Raw genomic sequence first — 16,962 nt, forward strand, 5'->3', positions numbered from 1 at the left:
TCAGCAGCAATTGTTTCTGAAGTGGGAGAGGTACAGTTTTTTCTCCAGTTAGGATTTCTGCTTTAGCCCCATCTCAAACAATTTTAATTCCCTCACTTTGCTCTCGGTCTCGTTCAATGAAGGACAGTAGGAAAGGTTCAGATTTAGGAAACCTCACCATTTTCATTAAGTTCTTGCTTTTGCATAGTTACCTTGATTGTGTTTGTTTTGGTACAGAATACTTGGAATGAAATAACCCAACAGATTGTATGGGAGGGCTGGTTCAGCTTAGTCCCTGCAGGAGCTGGCTGAGCACCTTGGAGGGTGCCATCAGGACACAAACAGTGTCCAGTGGGTGAATGCCAGGACTAGCAAAATCCAGTTGTTGTTTTAGAATCTTCTACATTCAAAATAGGATACAAGAACTGTAGTTGAATTTAAAAGATCACGGTGTTATTTACCAACTGTTTGACTACTGGTTAGCAAGAAAATCAAACTCTCTTTCAACCTCTCTTCTGTTGATGTAGAAATTTCTGTAATGTTTCAGTTTCAAGGCTGTGACTTCAGTGTCTCAGAAGAGTCACAGAAAAGGAAGGCTTTTCTCCCCACTCCCTGCTTCCCAACACACAAGCCACAGTGGTAGGTCCTGTGTCTGAATTCTTCTGGCTGGAAAATGACAGAATGAGTCTGCATTTGAACCAAGGTTTTTCATTATTCCCATGAGATTTCATACTTGAGCTATTGTCCAATTTTCAATTCAGAAAAATAACACAATGTGGCTGTTCAGCTCTGTAAGTCAGATGCAGTAAAAAGCTGAATTCTGAATTTTTGAGTGTTTTCTACTACTGTTCAGTTCTGTTCAGTTTTAAATGTGCTGCTTTAGTGTAATAAATAGATATAGGCTAAGGTACTTACAGATGGGAGTAACTTTCAAATACAGTGCATCCCCTTTTCTAAGTGATAAAGAGCTAGAAATAGTTGGGTCTGGATTAGGAGGCTCAAACACTGAGATATGGTTCAAGTTATTTTTAGTATTATTTTAGGTGTCTGACTTCTAAGAAGAGAAGTTACACTAATTCAAATAAACACACAAATTACTAATTGTAATTTCCCTAAAGTTGGCAGCAGGTGAGAAATACCTGATTCACTATTAACTGGTAACTTTCTTAAACACAATTTGCAGCTTGTCTTTAAAACCAATAAATGACTGGTCATTTTATATTTTAATTTATATTTGGTCAAGCTTAGCAGTTCTGTACATGCAGGCAGGTGGTCTCTTGATTTTTTTTTGCACAGGCCTCCTCTTACATTACTTTTATATATATATATATATATACTTTTATATATAAAAGACCACATTTATGGAATTCTCTCACAAGGTGGCAAGTATCTTTTCTTTCTAAAAAGACTTCTATGCTGCGGGGGGGTGTGCATAATTTCTGATTTAATTATTTAAGTGGTTTGCATTGTTATTGGTAATTCATGCTAGCAAAGAAAGGGAAAGAACAACCTTATGTTACTCCTCCTTTGTTGTGCTTCTGGCTAATTTTGGGAATTACCTACTGGAAGTGCTGTGTTTGTGTTAAAGGGGATGGAATGGGCACAGTTAGCTGCACTTTCATGGCACTGACCATTAATGTTTGTTATTATACATAGGTGATAAAATAACTGAACTGAAAGCATTGTCATGGGTTGGAAAGAGAATTGTTCTTTGGAACTTTGTTGTTAATGATGAAAAATACTTAAAAGTATTTTCCTTATCCCACAGCTTCCATTTGAAACAGAGATTTATTACATCCAGCATGTGATGCTCTATGTTGTGCCCATCTATCTGCTGCACAAAGGAGGTAGGTAGGCATTTACTCCCCATGGATTGAACTGGTCCTGTGGAATGAAAACACTGTTCTTACTGCATAACAACAGTTTTATTCTTACACTTTTTAAACCAATTTTCTCTGTTTTTAATTTATAGTTCCTGATGTTCTAGTGTTCTAATGTTGGAGTTTTAACCCAGGTAATGGGTTGTGTCAGGCACTAAACAAAAAATTTTAAAAATGGTCTTTTCTTTTGCCTGAAGGAGTATTTAGAATGTATTTGTACAATGTGCATTGTCTTCTTGAGCAGCATCTCTGCCATCTTGCAATATTCTCAGTTGTTGGTGGGATGTATTTGTAAGATGTTTACCTTCTTGGATGTCTCTTGAGAATTACTGAACTCAAAATAAACTAAAAAAAATTAGTTGTCTAGTTAGATAAATCCCAGAAATTCTGAAGCTCCAGTGGAATGTAGTGACATGTATCACTGAAATGAACTAGATTGCTTATCTCTTCTAACAGCATTACTGTCTTGCATTCACTTATGCCATAACAGCTCAGTAAGTCTGGGAATCCTAGATTGTTCCCTGGCCAGTGATTTTTCCAGTTCTGGATCCTCCAAGGGCATGCACTGTACATTCAGCTGGTGTGGTGCTCTGCCCCCCTCTAGTGCTGACATGCCTCTAGCTGCATTTTCTACCAGAGCTGGATTGTTCCTTCCAGGAAATAAAATATGATCATTTGTGTCCACATGTTCAGTAGCCTTTAATGAAAGCCCTGAGCATGTGATGTCAAGCAATGGGATGCAGTCAGGCTCTTCCTTCCTGCTGAATCCATTGTGTTTTATACCAGTGGTCACTTACAATCCTTCACCCTCTTTCACTGTAACCTTTGTGTTGCAGTGACCTGATTGCACTGTGACCTGCTGAGTGAAATAAAAAAAAATTATTCAAAGGAAAATTGAAGTCTTGTACTTAAATAGATGACTCTTTCTTTTTTTTTAATCAGGGAAATATAACGTCCATGTTTTAATTTTAATCCACCCTTGACAGGCTAAAATTCTGGCAAATAATGCCAAAGTACAGGGTAGTTGTAGGAGTTACACAAACTCATAACCTTTGCAGGAGGAGGGTGAGGAGCAGGGGGCAGAAAATGTCAGCAGCCATGGAGTGAACTGTAGGTAGTGACAAAGCTCTTGTGATGTCAATAAATCACTTGGTGGCCTTGGAGTTCCCATCTGAGATCACTCTAAGACAGTCCTTTGCTTTAAAAAGGCTTGGCCTTGGATGATGCTTGATGTGTTCTTTTGAGAACACTTTTGGTGGTTTAGCTTTTTGCTTGTTGTGAAGTAGAGGTTCTCAGGGTTCTTCAGGACCTGGGACTGACAAGAACTGGATTTGCAGTGTGAAGGGTTTGATGTTGGACCCTTGTCACCCCGGCTCAGTATTCTGAACCCCTGCCCTGTGTTTATGTACAGGTATTTGCTGCCATCTAACGTTCACGTGATGGCAGTGGAATTGCTGAAAGAACTTTGTTGGCTGAACCTGTCAATTGAGATTGCTCTGGGCTGTTTAACGAATAACTGCTCCATTTCTTATCCACTTGGCTCCTCATCACCTGACTGGCTGTAATTAACAAAACACCCATGAACTTCTGCCACAGGTGACATAATGGATGATTTTTGGTGGAAAAATTATGTAGCCTAAAATATTTGTTAATGTTAATTCTGTAATTTCACTAGCACCTCTGTTTAAGTACCTTCTGAGTAGTCACAGCATGAAGCTTGATTTCAGTATTGTAAATAGAAATTTCCATCAGTGAATCTGTAGATTATGATTGAGAGAAGTAATCAAAGGGTGGAAAATTGAAAAAAATAAAAAGGAAAGGATTGTATTTGGAAAAATATACTACTTCCGTTTTATTGAGAATCTGACTAAATTATTGGTGACCTTGATAGGATCCAAATGTTTCTCAAAGATAGGGTGAGCAGAACACCTGAAGCAGAGTGGATTTCACGCTCAGGCTGTAGAGAACTGCACCCTCAAGTTTGCTTGCAATACTCTAATCAGGTATTGCACTAGCCATGCACACACATCCAGCTGCCTGCTGAAGTGTTTCCTCTTTGAAAGGAAACTGGTGACAGTAAGCAAGGGCTGTAGTAATTTATTTTCTGTCTTTTCCTGCTACTTATTACAGTGGTGCAGACTGGTCATGCTGCACTGGCAACCTTCATGTCCTTCCTGACCCTGTAAGAGGGGGCTTTGCCACACTCAGCAGCACATGGATGAGAGAGGAGTCTGGAGCTCAGCATTCAGTGTTGCACAGGGAACTCACTGGAGCTCAAGGACGTGCATCCCTTTTGGGGATTAAAAACTCCTCTTCCCTCTCACTCCTCTCTGTACTGAGGGAATATAAATTTCCATACTTCCCTTTCTTAATATATTTTCTTCCTAAGTGCATATATGCATGTATACATAGCATGCATGCCAGGCCAGACAAATTAAATGCTTTTACACCATGGCTCATCTTTCTTGGCAGCACTAAGAGGCTCTCATGCAAAATAGATGTAGTGTGGATGTAACAAGCCAGCACACAAGATTCCTACCCCAAGTCAGTTCTTACATAAAGTGTATCTGCAGTTGGCACTTGTATTTTACTGGATGAATCTCACCTTGTGTCACCTGCCTCCCAAAATTGCAGCATGCATCTGAGCGGGACACAGCATTCCAGAAACTGCTGGAGGAGTTAAACCAGACCGGGCAGGTCACTGTTTTCTCTTGTCCTTAAAAAGTGAGAGACCTTCAGTGGGGTCAGAACAGCTAAGTTCTTAAACTGTGTATTCTTAAGATAACAAAAAGAAATCTAGCTTGCACTACTTCAGGTTTAGAGACTGATGATGATGGCTCTTGTTTCTGACTGTTTTAAACTTGTTTGGTTAGATTCTGCAATGGATTTGACAAGGTCAGGTGTTAACCTTATTTCAGAACATCAAATCATATTGAAAGTTAATCAAGGCAGAATTGTTATCTCCTTAGTGCAGTGATCAAATGGTATCCTAAATTACATTATTCCACAGCAGACTGAAATAAGAGTGAATTTGTAGCAGCTCCCTATAGCTCAGGAGATAATCTGCCCTGTGTTTTGATATCCCCAGTGTTATTTATTTGAGTTAGTAAACTCCGGTAGGTAGAAGAGGCTGTTGCTGTTGAGGTGTTTGGGATTCTGTGGCTGCAGGGAGTGATGCTGAGAGTCTGTCGGACAGGGGGTCTGCCCTGCAGCTGGGGGCCGGTCTGTCCTGCAGGGCCGGTCTGTCCTGCAGGTCTGTCCTGCAGCTGGGGGCCGGTCTGTCCTGCAGCTGGGGGCCGGTCTGTCCTGCAGCTGGGGGCCGGTCTGTCCTGCAGCTGGGGGCCGGTCTGTCCTGCAGGTCTGTCCTGCAGCTGGGGGCCGGTCTGTCCTGCAGCTGGGGGCCGGTCTGTCCTGCAGGGCCGGTCTGTCCTGCAGGTCAGTCCGTCAGCTGCGGGCGGGCCCGGCGCTGGTGTCGGGGGCTGCGCTGCGCAGCACGGCCGGCAGGCGGCGCTGTGCCCGGCGCCGTGAGGGAGCTCCCGGCGCGGACCGCAGGAAATGCCCTCGGTGAGCCGAGCCGGGCCCGGCCGGGCCGTGATGGCCTTGTGAGGGCCTGGCAGCCCTGTGCGCTGCCCCCGTGTGTCTGAAGGGCTGATTTGGCGCTAAATAAATGAGTTGTGTGCTGGCAATAGAAGCAGAATTTTCTTCTCAGGCAGGTGGTGTATATAAGCAGAGAAGAGCCAGTGTCTGACTGAAGTCCCAAAGCCCTTTTCTTTGTTGATCTGTTCTCAAAGGTGGCACCAGAAGAGAAGCTCTGTGGCATTGTCACACAGTCAGTTGAAGCTGTTGATTTTATTTTCCTTTTCTCCCTTCTCACGGAGGATGTCCCTGCTGTGCTCGGCAGCTCCCTCAGAGCAGGGAGCGCTCCTGACCTCAGCACGGCCTGGGCTTGGCAGATGCAGTGCACAGATACCAAGTACACATGAAAGGATCATTTTTCCTTTGGTTGTAAATTAAGAAAGTGCAATTAAAACACTCAAGTTGTGTTTTCCATTGGCTGTTAGGACCATATTTAAAGACCTTTTTTTAGCTGTTGCACCCTCTGTCAGCCACTTTCCCACTTTGTGGCACTTCCCTGCCTTTAGCTAATTATTTCCTTAGCTTTCTAAAGGAGTTATCAAGCAGTGTTTATTATATACCTTTAGTAGTAATCCAGTAGAAATATCACTTCATATTTTGATATACTAAGGCTGTCATAAATCTAGTCCATCTTGATCTTTATTGAAATACTTGATAATGTGTGATACAGCTCTTTTGCTGAAACTGAATTACTTAGATGCCTATAGACTCTTGCATGTTATTTCCCTACTCTACTTCTGCAATTCCATGTTCTATTGCAGATTTCTCTACCTGCTGAATGCCCTGTATTAGACATAAATGTGTGGTTTGCTGTTGAGCTGTGCTTGTGCCATGGCACCTTGTGTGCTGCTGCTCTGGCTGCAGCCTCTCCTGTAGCTTGAATGTTTGAGAATAATCTTGTTTGATGATTTAAGAGAGATGAAGAGGAAGAGGAGGAGATGTGTCCCTGTCCTGAGACCCTCTGAGCTTTATGTGCTGGGCAGTTACAGTTAGTTTGAAAAATGAAATATCTCTCCAGGAGATGGAGAAATTTATAAGGGCAGGTGCCAGTGTCTGGAAGAACTGCTACTATATGAAGGTAGAGAAAGAGCTACTGCTGCTGCTCTATGGAATATAAAAAATAATTCCTGAGAGAAGCAGGTACTGTAAGAGCTCTGTCTGAGCTGGTTCTGATGAGAGTAGCTGGCACTGAGGGGAAACAGAAACCTCCTGGCATAAGGCACAAGTTTGAAACCTACACATGGAGTCAGAACAGCCGTAGGGGAAACATGGATTTCAGGATCAACCTCTTGAAAACATTTTTTTTCCTGTTTTCCCCTGGAAAGGAAGCTTTATCTCTAGGCTAGCTCAATAGGCCACTCAACTGGAATTAACCCTCTGATAAAAGGAAAATAAATTTGCCCACACATTTTTGTAAGCTTGAAAATGAAAGAATTGTAATAGTTGCTCTGAGTTTTGGATTAAGCAGGTCTACTTATAATTGTAAGACAACTGAAAGAGAGTGTGCAGCACTGGAAAACTCATAAAGCTCTATCAAATGTAGTGGGAATGAAAGCAAGACATTAAAGAGATTATTTTAAACCCTACTAAATTAAAAATTGGTACTATATTTAGATTTTAATTCTCTAATTCAAACAGAGGAGTAATTTTCTCCTGCATTATGTTTTCACAGAAACACAAAAGGAGTATTGCTTTCTATTAAGTTGGGTTCAAATTTTCAGAAGCCTGGGTATTGAGAATTTTAAATGAAAATAATAGTTCATAAAAACATTTGAACAAGCACATTGTGGGGAGGGAACAGTGTAAAAATTCCATCTCTTTGTTGATCTTTAGTTTTTTAAAGCCATGCTTCCATTTCCTAGATGGCAAAATGATCAATTTGGCATATTCAATGTCAATAAATTCTTGTTCAGAAGCAGATGAAGAACCCAAAACTTTGTTCAGTCTATATGGAATCCTTCATATCAATGCTACTGAAGTAATGAAGTGTGATTTAAACTGATTTAAATTTCAACACAGGAGCACACATGCAGCCTACCTGGATGGCCCCAGCTGGGAATGGTCTCAGCTGTCTGGGGAGTGAGTGGTTTTGAGAATGAGATCAGTGCCAGACTGGCACTTGGACTACATTTCTGTAAGTGCTTCATGTATAAGAACTGCCCATGATCCTTCATAAACAGAGTGAAACTCTCTGCTCCCACCCACTGAAATTGATTTGCTATGCAAGCAGCAAGAAGCTCTTGCCAAAGCCAACAGAGGCCCTTCAAACAGCCACTCAGCTGGCTCTCAATTTTCCTGTTTGTGTTTTTCTTTTAACAGACTGTACTATGGAAAACAGACCACACTGCTCCATTAAACAGCAATCCATTGAATAGCAGGGCTGTACAGTAATAAAATCTATAGTGGGTATTTATATAATGAGAAATGTACAGAAAATATCCCAGGTACAAATTCAAAATTAGTTTCCCAAAGCACACTGTGGAATCTAGAGTGCTCCAAAATGTTTTTGTGTGGAGGTCAGTGATTCCTTTTTGTCCTTTGATGTCCAAATAGTGCCACTGCTGAAAATCACACCATTATTTTCAGGATTCCAAAGTCTAATAAGGAGGGATATTTTTAGTAGGAAGCAAGACCAAAAATCTGTCGAGAGCAAAAGTTGCTGATGTATTTTTTTTTTTAATTTTGCAACAGAGCAAGGATGTAGCAGAGGGAAATTCCTTGCTGGGGGAACCTGAACAGCTCTGCTAAGGGACCTCTGAAATCCCATTCCCTGATTAGACTGAAGCTGGACATGAGAAGCCTGAGTTCAAAGCCAAATTGTGCCATGGATCTGTGTTGTCATCTTGTGCAATTTCCTTAGTCTTCTAATGACTGCTGTCTCCCTCCAGTCTCATTTTATAGCTGAGGTCACTTGTCTGTATTGGCATTTATACCCTACCTGCCCTGTAAGTCACCTGGATGTGGAGGTGTCTGTATTTTGGCTTTCCTGGGTGCTCACCCCTTTAGACTCACCAGGCTTTGTCAAATACTTTTGAAATAACACAGGCAACTGCCAACAGAAACCTAATTTGGTTCAGCACTGCTCAGCCAGTTCCCAGGAGCTGCTTTGATACCTTATTTAAATTTCATGTTGTGTTTTGTATCTAGGTTAAACATGCACCTAAAACTGCAAGGACAATATAAATAAATTTTGCAAGTCAAGCAGTGTTTTCCTTACAGCAGAGGAGGGAGTACAAAGAGTTTCTGTAAAGCTTGACCAGGTCACCTAAAGTTGGTGCAGCCAGAAATAGAGCCATGATCTCCTGCACTCTGACACCAAGGCTCATTCCTCCTGCTCCTCTTCTCTCTGTAATGAAAAACCATATTCAAGGTGGTGTCACCTGTCTGATGTTTTCAGGCCATGGAGTTTAATGAATATCATTGCTAAGTCAGGACTTCTGTGCTGTTTCCTCAATAGGATGCCAGCTCAGCTCACACTTGCCAAGTGCATCCCAAGAATTACTGTTGGGAATTTTTTCCCTTTACCTGCAGAACTCAAAGTGATTCCTGTAGACTTCTCTTTTCCCTTTGGTTTTACTTGCTGTTCAGGCACTTCTGGCCTTCACCTTCCCACTGTCTGAGCCTTCCAAGCTGCCCTGTGCATTCCAAGCAGCTCCTGTGCCCAAATGTGTCATGGGCTCCCCAAGTGTTCTTGGGAGTGGATGTGCAGTTTTAGACAACAGCTTGTAGGTGGTTTTGAATCTGTAGCACTCACCAAATGCTATTTAATTGAACTTATTTCAGGTAGCTGCTGCAAAATCATTTTGAACTGGCATGATGGGTACAAATTATGGAAGGAAACTATACAGAAAATAATTCTGAAAGGGCCACAGAGCTTGAGGAAGCATTGCTCTAGAGACCTTAAACTTGAGCTGGGATGCAGCATTAAACAGTGATGTGGTCACAGCAGTTACTTGTATTTATCTCCACAGGGTGATGGAGATAAATATTATGGAGATATTATATAATATATATAATATATATTATATATATAATGTTTTATATTATATAAAATAGTGTATAATGTATTTTGTATAATGTAATTATAATGTATATTATATGTGATATAAAAATATATTATTATAATAATTATAATATATCTCCATTAATATAAATATGATGGAGATAAATGAAGATTTCCTAGCAGCTGTGGTCTGGTGGGTGCTGTGGCAGCTGCTCTGCATGTGGAGTTATTTAAGTTCCCAGCAGCCTGGTGCAGTGCCTGCTGAAGGGTTTCATTGCTTCCTGGTAATTACTGAGTGTGCTGGCCAGCCAAGGCCAGTATCAATATTGCACTCTGTGCTCTAAGCTGTCCTTTGAGTACTGAATACATGTTCCAGTATTTAATAATATCTAATGGATCAGAGAGCAGATAAAGGCAGATAAAAATTGCCAGTGTATTTTTATAATCCTCTGAAACTCTTACAGCAGCCAAACAGCGTGACATTGTGCATCTTTCTTTCGTGTTCTGAGGCTGTTATTAAAGTCATAAGGAAAATAATATTTTCCCACATATCTTACAGTGCAATTTTCATGTCTGCTAGTAAGAGTCTAGAGAACTCTGTAAACTGGTTTTGTTCTTACCATATGAAATTTGAATATTTAATTCCCAAGATAGTCTTGTATCTATGAGTACTTTTATTAAATCTGATTCCCTTGGTACATTCTAGATCAGGGAACATTGTGTTTTGTCAGTAAAGCCTGGTTTTGAGAGGGTTGGAATAATAGAGAAAGGTTGGAATAATATATCTGCTACTTCATTTGAAGGGAAAAAGTATTTTACAGTATCTGTGATATCTACTGATTAGAAAACTGTTTGTAGTGTATATCTGAAAATATCCCCACAGCAGCTTTCATTTAAAAGCACAGCCTGTCATTAATGGATTGAGCACCTGATACAGCTTTTCTGTTCCTTGGCACTATTGGTGCAAGTTCCCTTTTAACAGTTGTTAACCATAAAATTAGGAAATGACAATTAAGCTGTGCTCTAATAAAGGCTGTGCAGGACCTGCTGCTGCCTAAGTCAGTTCTGTGCATGCTGAAATCATAATCCCTGCAAGAAACAGGTGTTTAAGTATAAATAACCTGACTTTTAAAAAGATTTATTGTACACCATTATTGCATTTATTACTTCTGTGGTAGAACGAAGAATGAAATAAAAATCATTGATGGTGAAAAATAGATTTAGTGAGGTAACATATTGTGCATCTCTCTGCTGGACAAGGAGGAGGGAAGAAGCTGATCAGGATGCTTCAGGTAGGAAATAAAGCTCTCAGATATTAATTACTGTAATGGTATTGAGGAGGTTATCAGCTCAAGGCAGATGTCCTGCCATGCAGGAGAGAGAGGATTATGCACTGGGAGTGTGGTGGGCACAGCAGTGCAGTGAACATGAATGTTTTCCTTTCTCTTCAAGGTATCTACACCCCTGAACCGCTCTGCAATTTCTGGTGGGCTCTTTTATCCACGGGGTTCATGTTTGTGTACCACTTCAGCATCCTGCAGATCCTGGGACTGGTAAGTAAAGCCAGGTTAATAAATGGGTAGTCTGCAAGTACATTCAAGTAAAAACACTGAGAAGTTTGAGTGTGCAGGTCTACGTGAATAAGACTACTTGCATGCAAATTTTTTGATATGGCTGCTTGTATGCAAATTGCACGTTCTAACAAGCATTTGTATCTTATATCTTGCAAGTACTGATAAAATAGTTCATAGATTGGTTATGTACCTGCATAAATCCATTTATTAAATACACAATGGAATTTGGATCTGCTTTTTTTCTGAAAGCTGCCCTACTTGTGTTGAGCAAATGTGTGTCACTTGAACATTTTTGATTATTTTGGTAATTTTCTAAATTTTCACTGTTTTTAGGTCAATCAGTGCAAGATAAAAATATTCTTAATTGATAAATTTATTGTTGCTTCCTCAGGTTACAGAAGTGAATTTGAACAACATGCTGTGCCCAGCCATCTCAGATCCTTTTTATGGGCCCTGGTACCGAATCTGGGCATCTGGACATCAGACTGTCATGACCATGACTCATGGGAAGCTCATAATCCTGCTGTTTCACAGTGCTGTCCCCACCCTCAAATGGAGCATGGACTTGCTTGGACTCCCAGCTAAGAAAATAGACTGAAATTTCTCCCCACAGAGCAGTTCATACAGGAAGCAGAGATATACTGGAAAACAAAGAGGGGGGGGATGAGAGGACAATGTCTTTCTACTTCTTCCCACAGTTTTTTGCCTCAAAAACACCTCTGTAATGAAGTGAGGTTTTTTTACCTGCTATTTCTCACTGCCTATTGCCAATGGCAAAATTAGTGGCCTTATTTTGGGGAAGGTTCATGTTTTATACATTTTGTATAGATTACAGTAGAATCTTGCTAAGCCACCATTTAAAATTAGGCCAGGACCTGTCCACATTCCAGCAGAGAGAGTGGCAGTGCTACCTCATTTTGATTCATTTTCCATTAAAGAATTGTACACTTCTAGGACAGGAAACAATGCTGAATTGTAGCACTCCACTGATGTGAACCAACATGCTGGACTGCATCTCCTGGCTTAACTCTTAAAGCCTGAATGTTCCAAAATGGTCACAGGAAATCATGCACACAATCTTCCAATCAGAAGTGCAAAACAGTGAGGTTCTACTGTATTTTCTTAAAGCTGGTTGAAAATGTTGGGGAACAATAACTCATTAAAAATATTAATCAACTACTTAATTTCTAAGCTGCAGTGGGTAAGTACCTATCTAGTGAAGTCCCATCATGATGCTTTGGAGATGCTTTTATTTTGGTAAGGGGAAAAAAATGTTGAAATAATTTCAAATGACCATGTTATGTATAGGCCATGATAAGATATTGCATCCACTGTTCTGTCCTGACTTAGAACAAAATTTTTCACTTACCTTATACTGGAGAAGGAGTGGAGATACCAAGTCCAATGTAAACATCAGGGTTTTTTTTTTATATTTAGTAGCTTTTGAAACATTCCTGCTTTGTCTGTGCTGATCTTCACTGACCAGACTGGCTGCTGAAGAAACCAAATGAAACTCTTCTCTCCCTACAGTTCTGCCATATTATGTGTATTGATTTTAAAATACAGGTATAAAAAGGAATGTCCAATCAGTGCAGGCCTCTACTGCAAAGGTCATGTTCCACTTTAGTAGCATGGCCCATCAATGTCTTTTGGAGAACAGGATGGGCAGAATGATCAACTGTGCTCAAATTTTGCAGGAGGAGGAACCATTGGGCAGAAAGAGAGAAAATCCTGACTGTGTTCTTCCAGAATTGTGAGTCCATTATGCAGACTGTTGTGTTTCAGGGCTGCAGATTTTTCTTGTACAGAAGTTTGGGGGAATTTATAGATTAATTTTGTTTTCAAAGCTGTGATTTGTAAGATAAACCAAAACCATCATACCTCCTCCAGCTGGATCACCTGAAGGTATGTGCTGAAGTTAAGGTACAGATATTTATACCTCAGGAAGCAAAAGTAAGTTGACTTTTTTTTTCTTAAGAAAGCAAAAAATTATTTTGTGAGGGAACAAATGGCTACTTCAAATATTTTTACTCCATGTGATTGAAAAAAGTTCACCTCAATCAGAAATACATTGTCCCATATTCTGATTTACAAATTGGTTTCTGGCATTTTCCATGCCTTGCTGTGTGTATATATAAGAATATATTGTATGCTCACAACTTGAGAACATGCAGCATGTACCTAAACTGTCCCTCAGGCATATACAGCTGGTGTTAGTATTACAATAGAAGGACTTTAAACAAATTTTGCAAATACTACTTAGCATTATTATTTGCTTAACTCATGGTTTATGGGTTTTTGTTTTAATTGCCTTTTTTTTTTTATACAATCTTCCCTTTTTTTTTCCTGTCAGGATATTGTAGTTACTGGAAACACTTCTCTAAGTAGGAGCCTTTTCTGTTTTCCTTTTTTGAACTATAGCATTTCCTATCTGTAATCATCTGCTTCAGGGCATTCCAAACAAGTACAAAGCAGCTGCTGTTTGCCACCATTGACTGCCTCTGGTCAATTAAAACTGCAGGAGCATTTAAATGAGCTCAGGTGTCTCACTCAGTGCAGGCTCTGTGCTTGGAAAGCAGAATTTGCAAGCTCTTCTGGCTGACTTCAAATTGAGTAGCAGGAATGTGAGCAGAGCTGCCAGGGCCATCCCTGGGCAGTGCAAAGGGATTCCTGGTGCAGAGCTGCTGGGAGTGCTTTTCCCTCTTATGCTGCTCCAGTTGTTTTGAGTCACACAGAAATTCCAGGTGTAATTTCACCACATGGGGTTTGCTGCTGGAGCTGCTCATCAGAGCCAGTGGGGCACTTGGGCTGTCCTTCTAAACCTTGTGTGGGCACGTTCTGGAGCTTGTTGAATCTTTTCTACCAATTTAAGCTGAGAAAATGTCTCACTGAACAAGGCAAAAAAGTAGAGAGGTAATCAGCTCCTGCACTCAGTAAGGATTTTAGAAGTACTGGAGCTGCAGTGAAGGAATCAAATGGTGCAGCTGGAGTCAGGTGGGAAGGCAGGCAGTCCAACCTTCACCTTTTGAATATAAACTGTTGCTTATTTGTTGTTGTGCACTATCACTGAGGCTGGCTGAGTTAGAACAGAATCATTTAGGTTGGAGAAAACCTGTGAGTTCATCAAACCAAGCATTAACCCAGCACTGCTGAGCCCACCATTTACCCTTATCCCCAGGTGCCACACCTACACATCTTTTAAACCCCTCCAGGGTTGGGGACTCCACTGCAGCCTGTTCAAGGCTTGATAACCCTGCTGGGGAAGAAATGTTTCCCAAAGTCCAATTTAAACCTTTCCTGGTGCCACTGAAGGCTGTTTCCTCTTGTCATGTTGCTTATTTCCTGGGACAAGAGGCTGACCTCAACTCTCCCTTCAGGCAGTTGCAGAGTGACAGGTCCACCCTGAGCCTCCTATTCCCCAGGCTAAAGCCTCAGCCATTCCTTAGATGTGTGCTCCAGAGCCTTCCCCAGCTCTAATGCTTTGCTTTGGATGTGCTCCAGAGCCTCAGTGTCTTTCCTGTAGTGGCAGCCCCAAAACTTACAATTATTCCCTCCTTCCCCATGCCCTTCTTTGAAGGCTTTTAGAACTTTATGTAGATTTATGGTGACCCAGCACTCAAAACTGCATCAGTGTAGCTGAGACAGGCTCCACAGAAGGGGAAGGACAGGTCAGAATGGGAGCAGAAAAGGGAAAAACTTCTGAAGCAATTGTGGAACTTCACATCCTTCATTCCTCACCTATCTCTGGTATCTGCTGGGAATATGCATTAGCCAGAGCTTGCCATATGTGCAGGAAATGGAAAACAGAGTGCTTCATCTCTATAGCACTTATTTGTTGTTTTCCCTGGCAGAGGCTGATTCTTCTTTTCCCTGAATGGTTTATTTTATAGGCAGTTACATTATACAGATTTCTTTGGTTGCTTTATGCCTATTTATGCTGGAAATGAAAGCACAAAAGTGGAATGCTGTTCTTGGGAGGCAATTGCATTCTCTCCTGGGGAGTTACACACTCAGTCCATGACAAGATAACTTGAAGCTGTTGCCCAGTACCTGGTGATGAGGTTTTACAGTGCTGCAGTGCAATGCAATTGAAAGGGCTGTCCTGAGGCGCCTGTCACATGTGCCTAGATGTGTCATGGCACTGGGAACTTCAGCAGCAGCAGCTGAAGCAGTGTGCAAAATCTCACCCCAGAGCAACTTCATTTGCTGGCCAGAGTACTCCAAAAAATTCTTGTGCAGTGCCACTGCCTGGCCTTCAGAGGTGCTGGTATGGGTGAAGGGGTCTGAACAGAGCCCTCCAAGTGTTGGTATTGTAGGCATTTCAAAAGAAACAAACTCATTGCTCCAGCTGCCCCTGGCTGCATTTTCCTCCAAGTCTACCCATGAATGCAGCATTATTTTGTATAATAAACCCGTTTACTGATGGGTTTGTTCATGCAGCATTGCAGTAAGTAGCTCTCCAAACCAGTAACATTTCTGCCCCCACCACCTCGTGCCATGGCTGCAGCTGTCCAGGATCCCTGCAGTGCTTTTTCCAGGGATTCAGACACTATACAGTGCCTGAGCTGGATCTATTTGTTCAACTTCCTCTTTTAAGCACCAAAGGAGAATTTGCTTTGTTTCTTTTGAGAGGTGCTAACAAATAGCTCTTGCCCATGTGTTTGTAAATTGATGAAAAGCCACAGTCTATGAACGCACACCTGGAGCTGGTTTTGGTTCAGCTTCTTAGTTCAAAGATGCTGCCCTAAGCTAAACTTATGTGTGCTTGAGGAAAAGTCAGTCCATTTGCAGTCCAGTCAAACCTTGAGGTCACAGAGTACCTAAGAGTAGGTTTCTGTTTCTGGCCACAGAGTTTTGATATTCTTGTATATTTGAGATAATTTTATAAAGTTCAATTGTATTTTTCAGAAATGGCTATTTGCAACTGTTAACTGACTGTACTTCTATGTCCTAAGTCTTGCATCTAAACCAGAAGCATTTGTTTTCTATGCATCCATAGCTTATGGAAAACAGAGTTGTGGTGTTTTCTTCAGTGTGACAATTGTTTCACTCTAGGTGGATCCTTAGCAATTCAATTCATCCTTACAGTTAACAAAGCTCTGAAAAGCCAAAACCCAGGAAGAGGGTACATGTCAGCCCTAGTGGGAGGTTTCTGCAGGCAGGCAGGTCAGCTTTGGTGTTTTCAGTTCTACAGTGACAGGACTCATAACAAATCTGTTGATTTTTGTGACCTTGTACTTCAAGTGATATTGCTGTAAATTTCTCTTGCAGCTGCTGGTGTAACTTAGTCAAAGTCAAGCTGTTTTATAAATAAGTTTATTTTTATTCAGGGTCAGTTTTGTACTTTTAAAAACTCTTTCTGCATTTCCTGAGTCATTATCCCAATGCTGCAGAGGACACAGCAGGCAGAGCAGTGAGCACACCCCACTGTCCCTGCCCATCCTGTGCCAGGGGCTGGGCTGGAGCACCAGGGGCCTGCAGGGCTGCTTTCCCCACACTCCAGTCCCAGCATGGCATTATCCAGGCACAGAAGGGGTTGGAAAGGGCAAGGATGGATGTGGATGGGCTCAACTGCCACATATGCTGTTAGGTCTGAATAATTTGTAAGTGTTATAAATTTTGTAAACTTTTTAATGTGCTAAACTTTGGTTATGAGGTAACATTTACAAATGAGGGGTAATTTGTGTACTTGTTTTTGTATTTTGCTCTGGTGGGCTTTTTTGTTGTTGTGCCCTAAGTCCAGATCATTGGGCAAATAGTTGTTAAACCTTGGAATTAAAACAAATAAATGCATTTTACTGGATACTGGATAGTTTTGTTATCATTCTAATTGTGCCATGGCTGAGTCTGTCTTGCTTAGGACTTTGTATAACTAGGTAAGAATCACAGA

At 41.2% G+C, this 16,962-nt stretch overlaps 1 protein-coding gene across 2 annotated transcripts in view; it reads left to right on the plus strand.

Moving 5' to 3' along the window:
* Positions 1 to 16,875, plus strand: part of TMEM164 (transmembrane protein 164) — a 35,551-nt gene extending 18,676 nt beyond the window's left edge. For both annotated transcript variants that reach the window (XM_058032771.1, XM_058032772.1), the window contains exons 5-7: positions 1,748 to 1,826; positions 10,951 to 11,051; positions 11,464 to 16,875. In XM_058032771.1, coding sequence (XP_057888754.1) covers positions 1,748 to 1,826; positions 10,951 to 11,051; positions 11,464 to 11,670 — 387 coding nt within the window. In that variant the 3' untranslated portion in view covers positions 11,671 to 16,875. The remainder of the gene's footprint in view (positions 1 to 1,747; positions 1,827 to 10,950; positions 11,052 to 11,463) is intronic.
* Positions 16,876 to 16,962: the final 87 nt, after the last annotated feature.

The sequence above is a fragment of the Melospiza georgiana genome, chromosome 12, assembly GCF_028018845.1.
Source record: "Melospiza georgiana isolate bMelGeo1 chromosome 12, bMelGeo1.pri, whole genome shotgun sequence".
NCBI classification, from domain to species: Eukaryota; Metazoa; Chordata; class Aves; order Passeriformes; family Passerellidae; genus Melospiza; species Melospiza georgiana.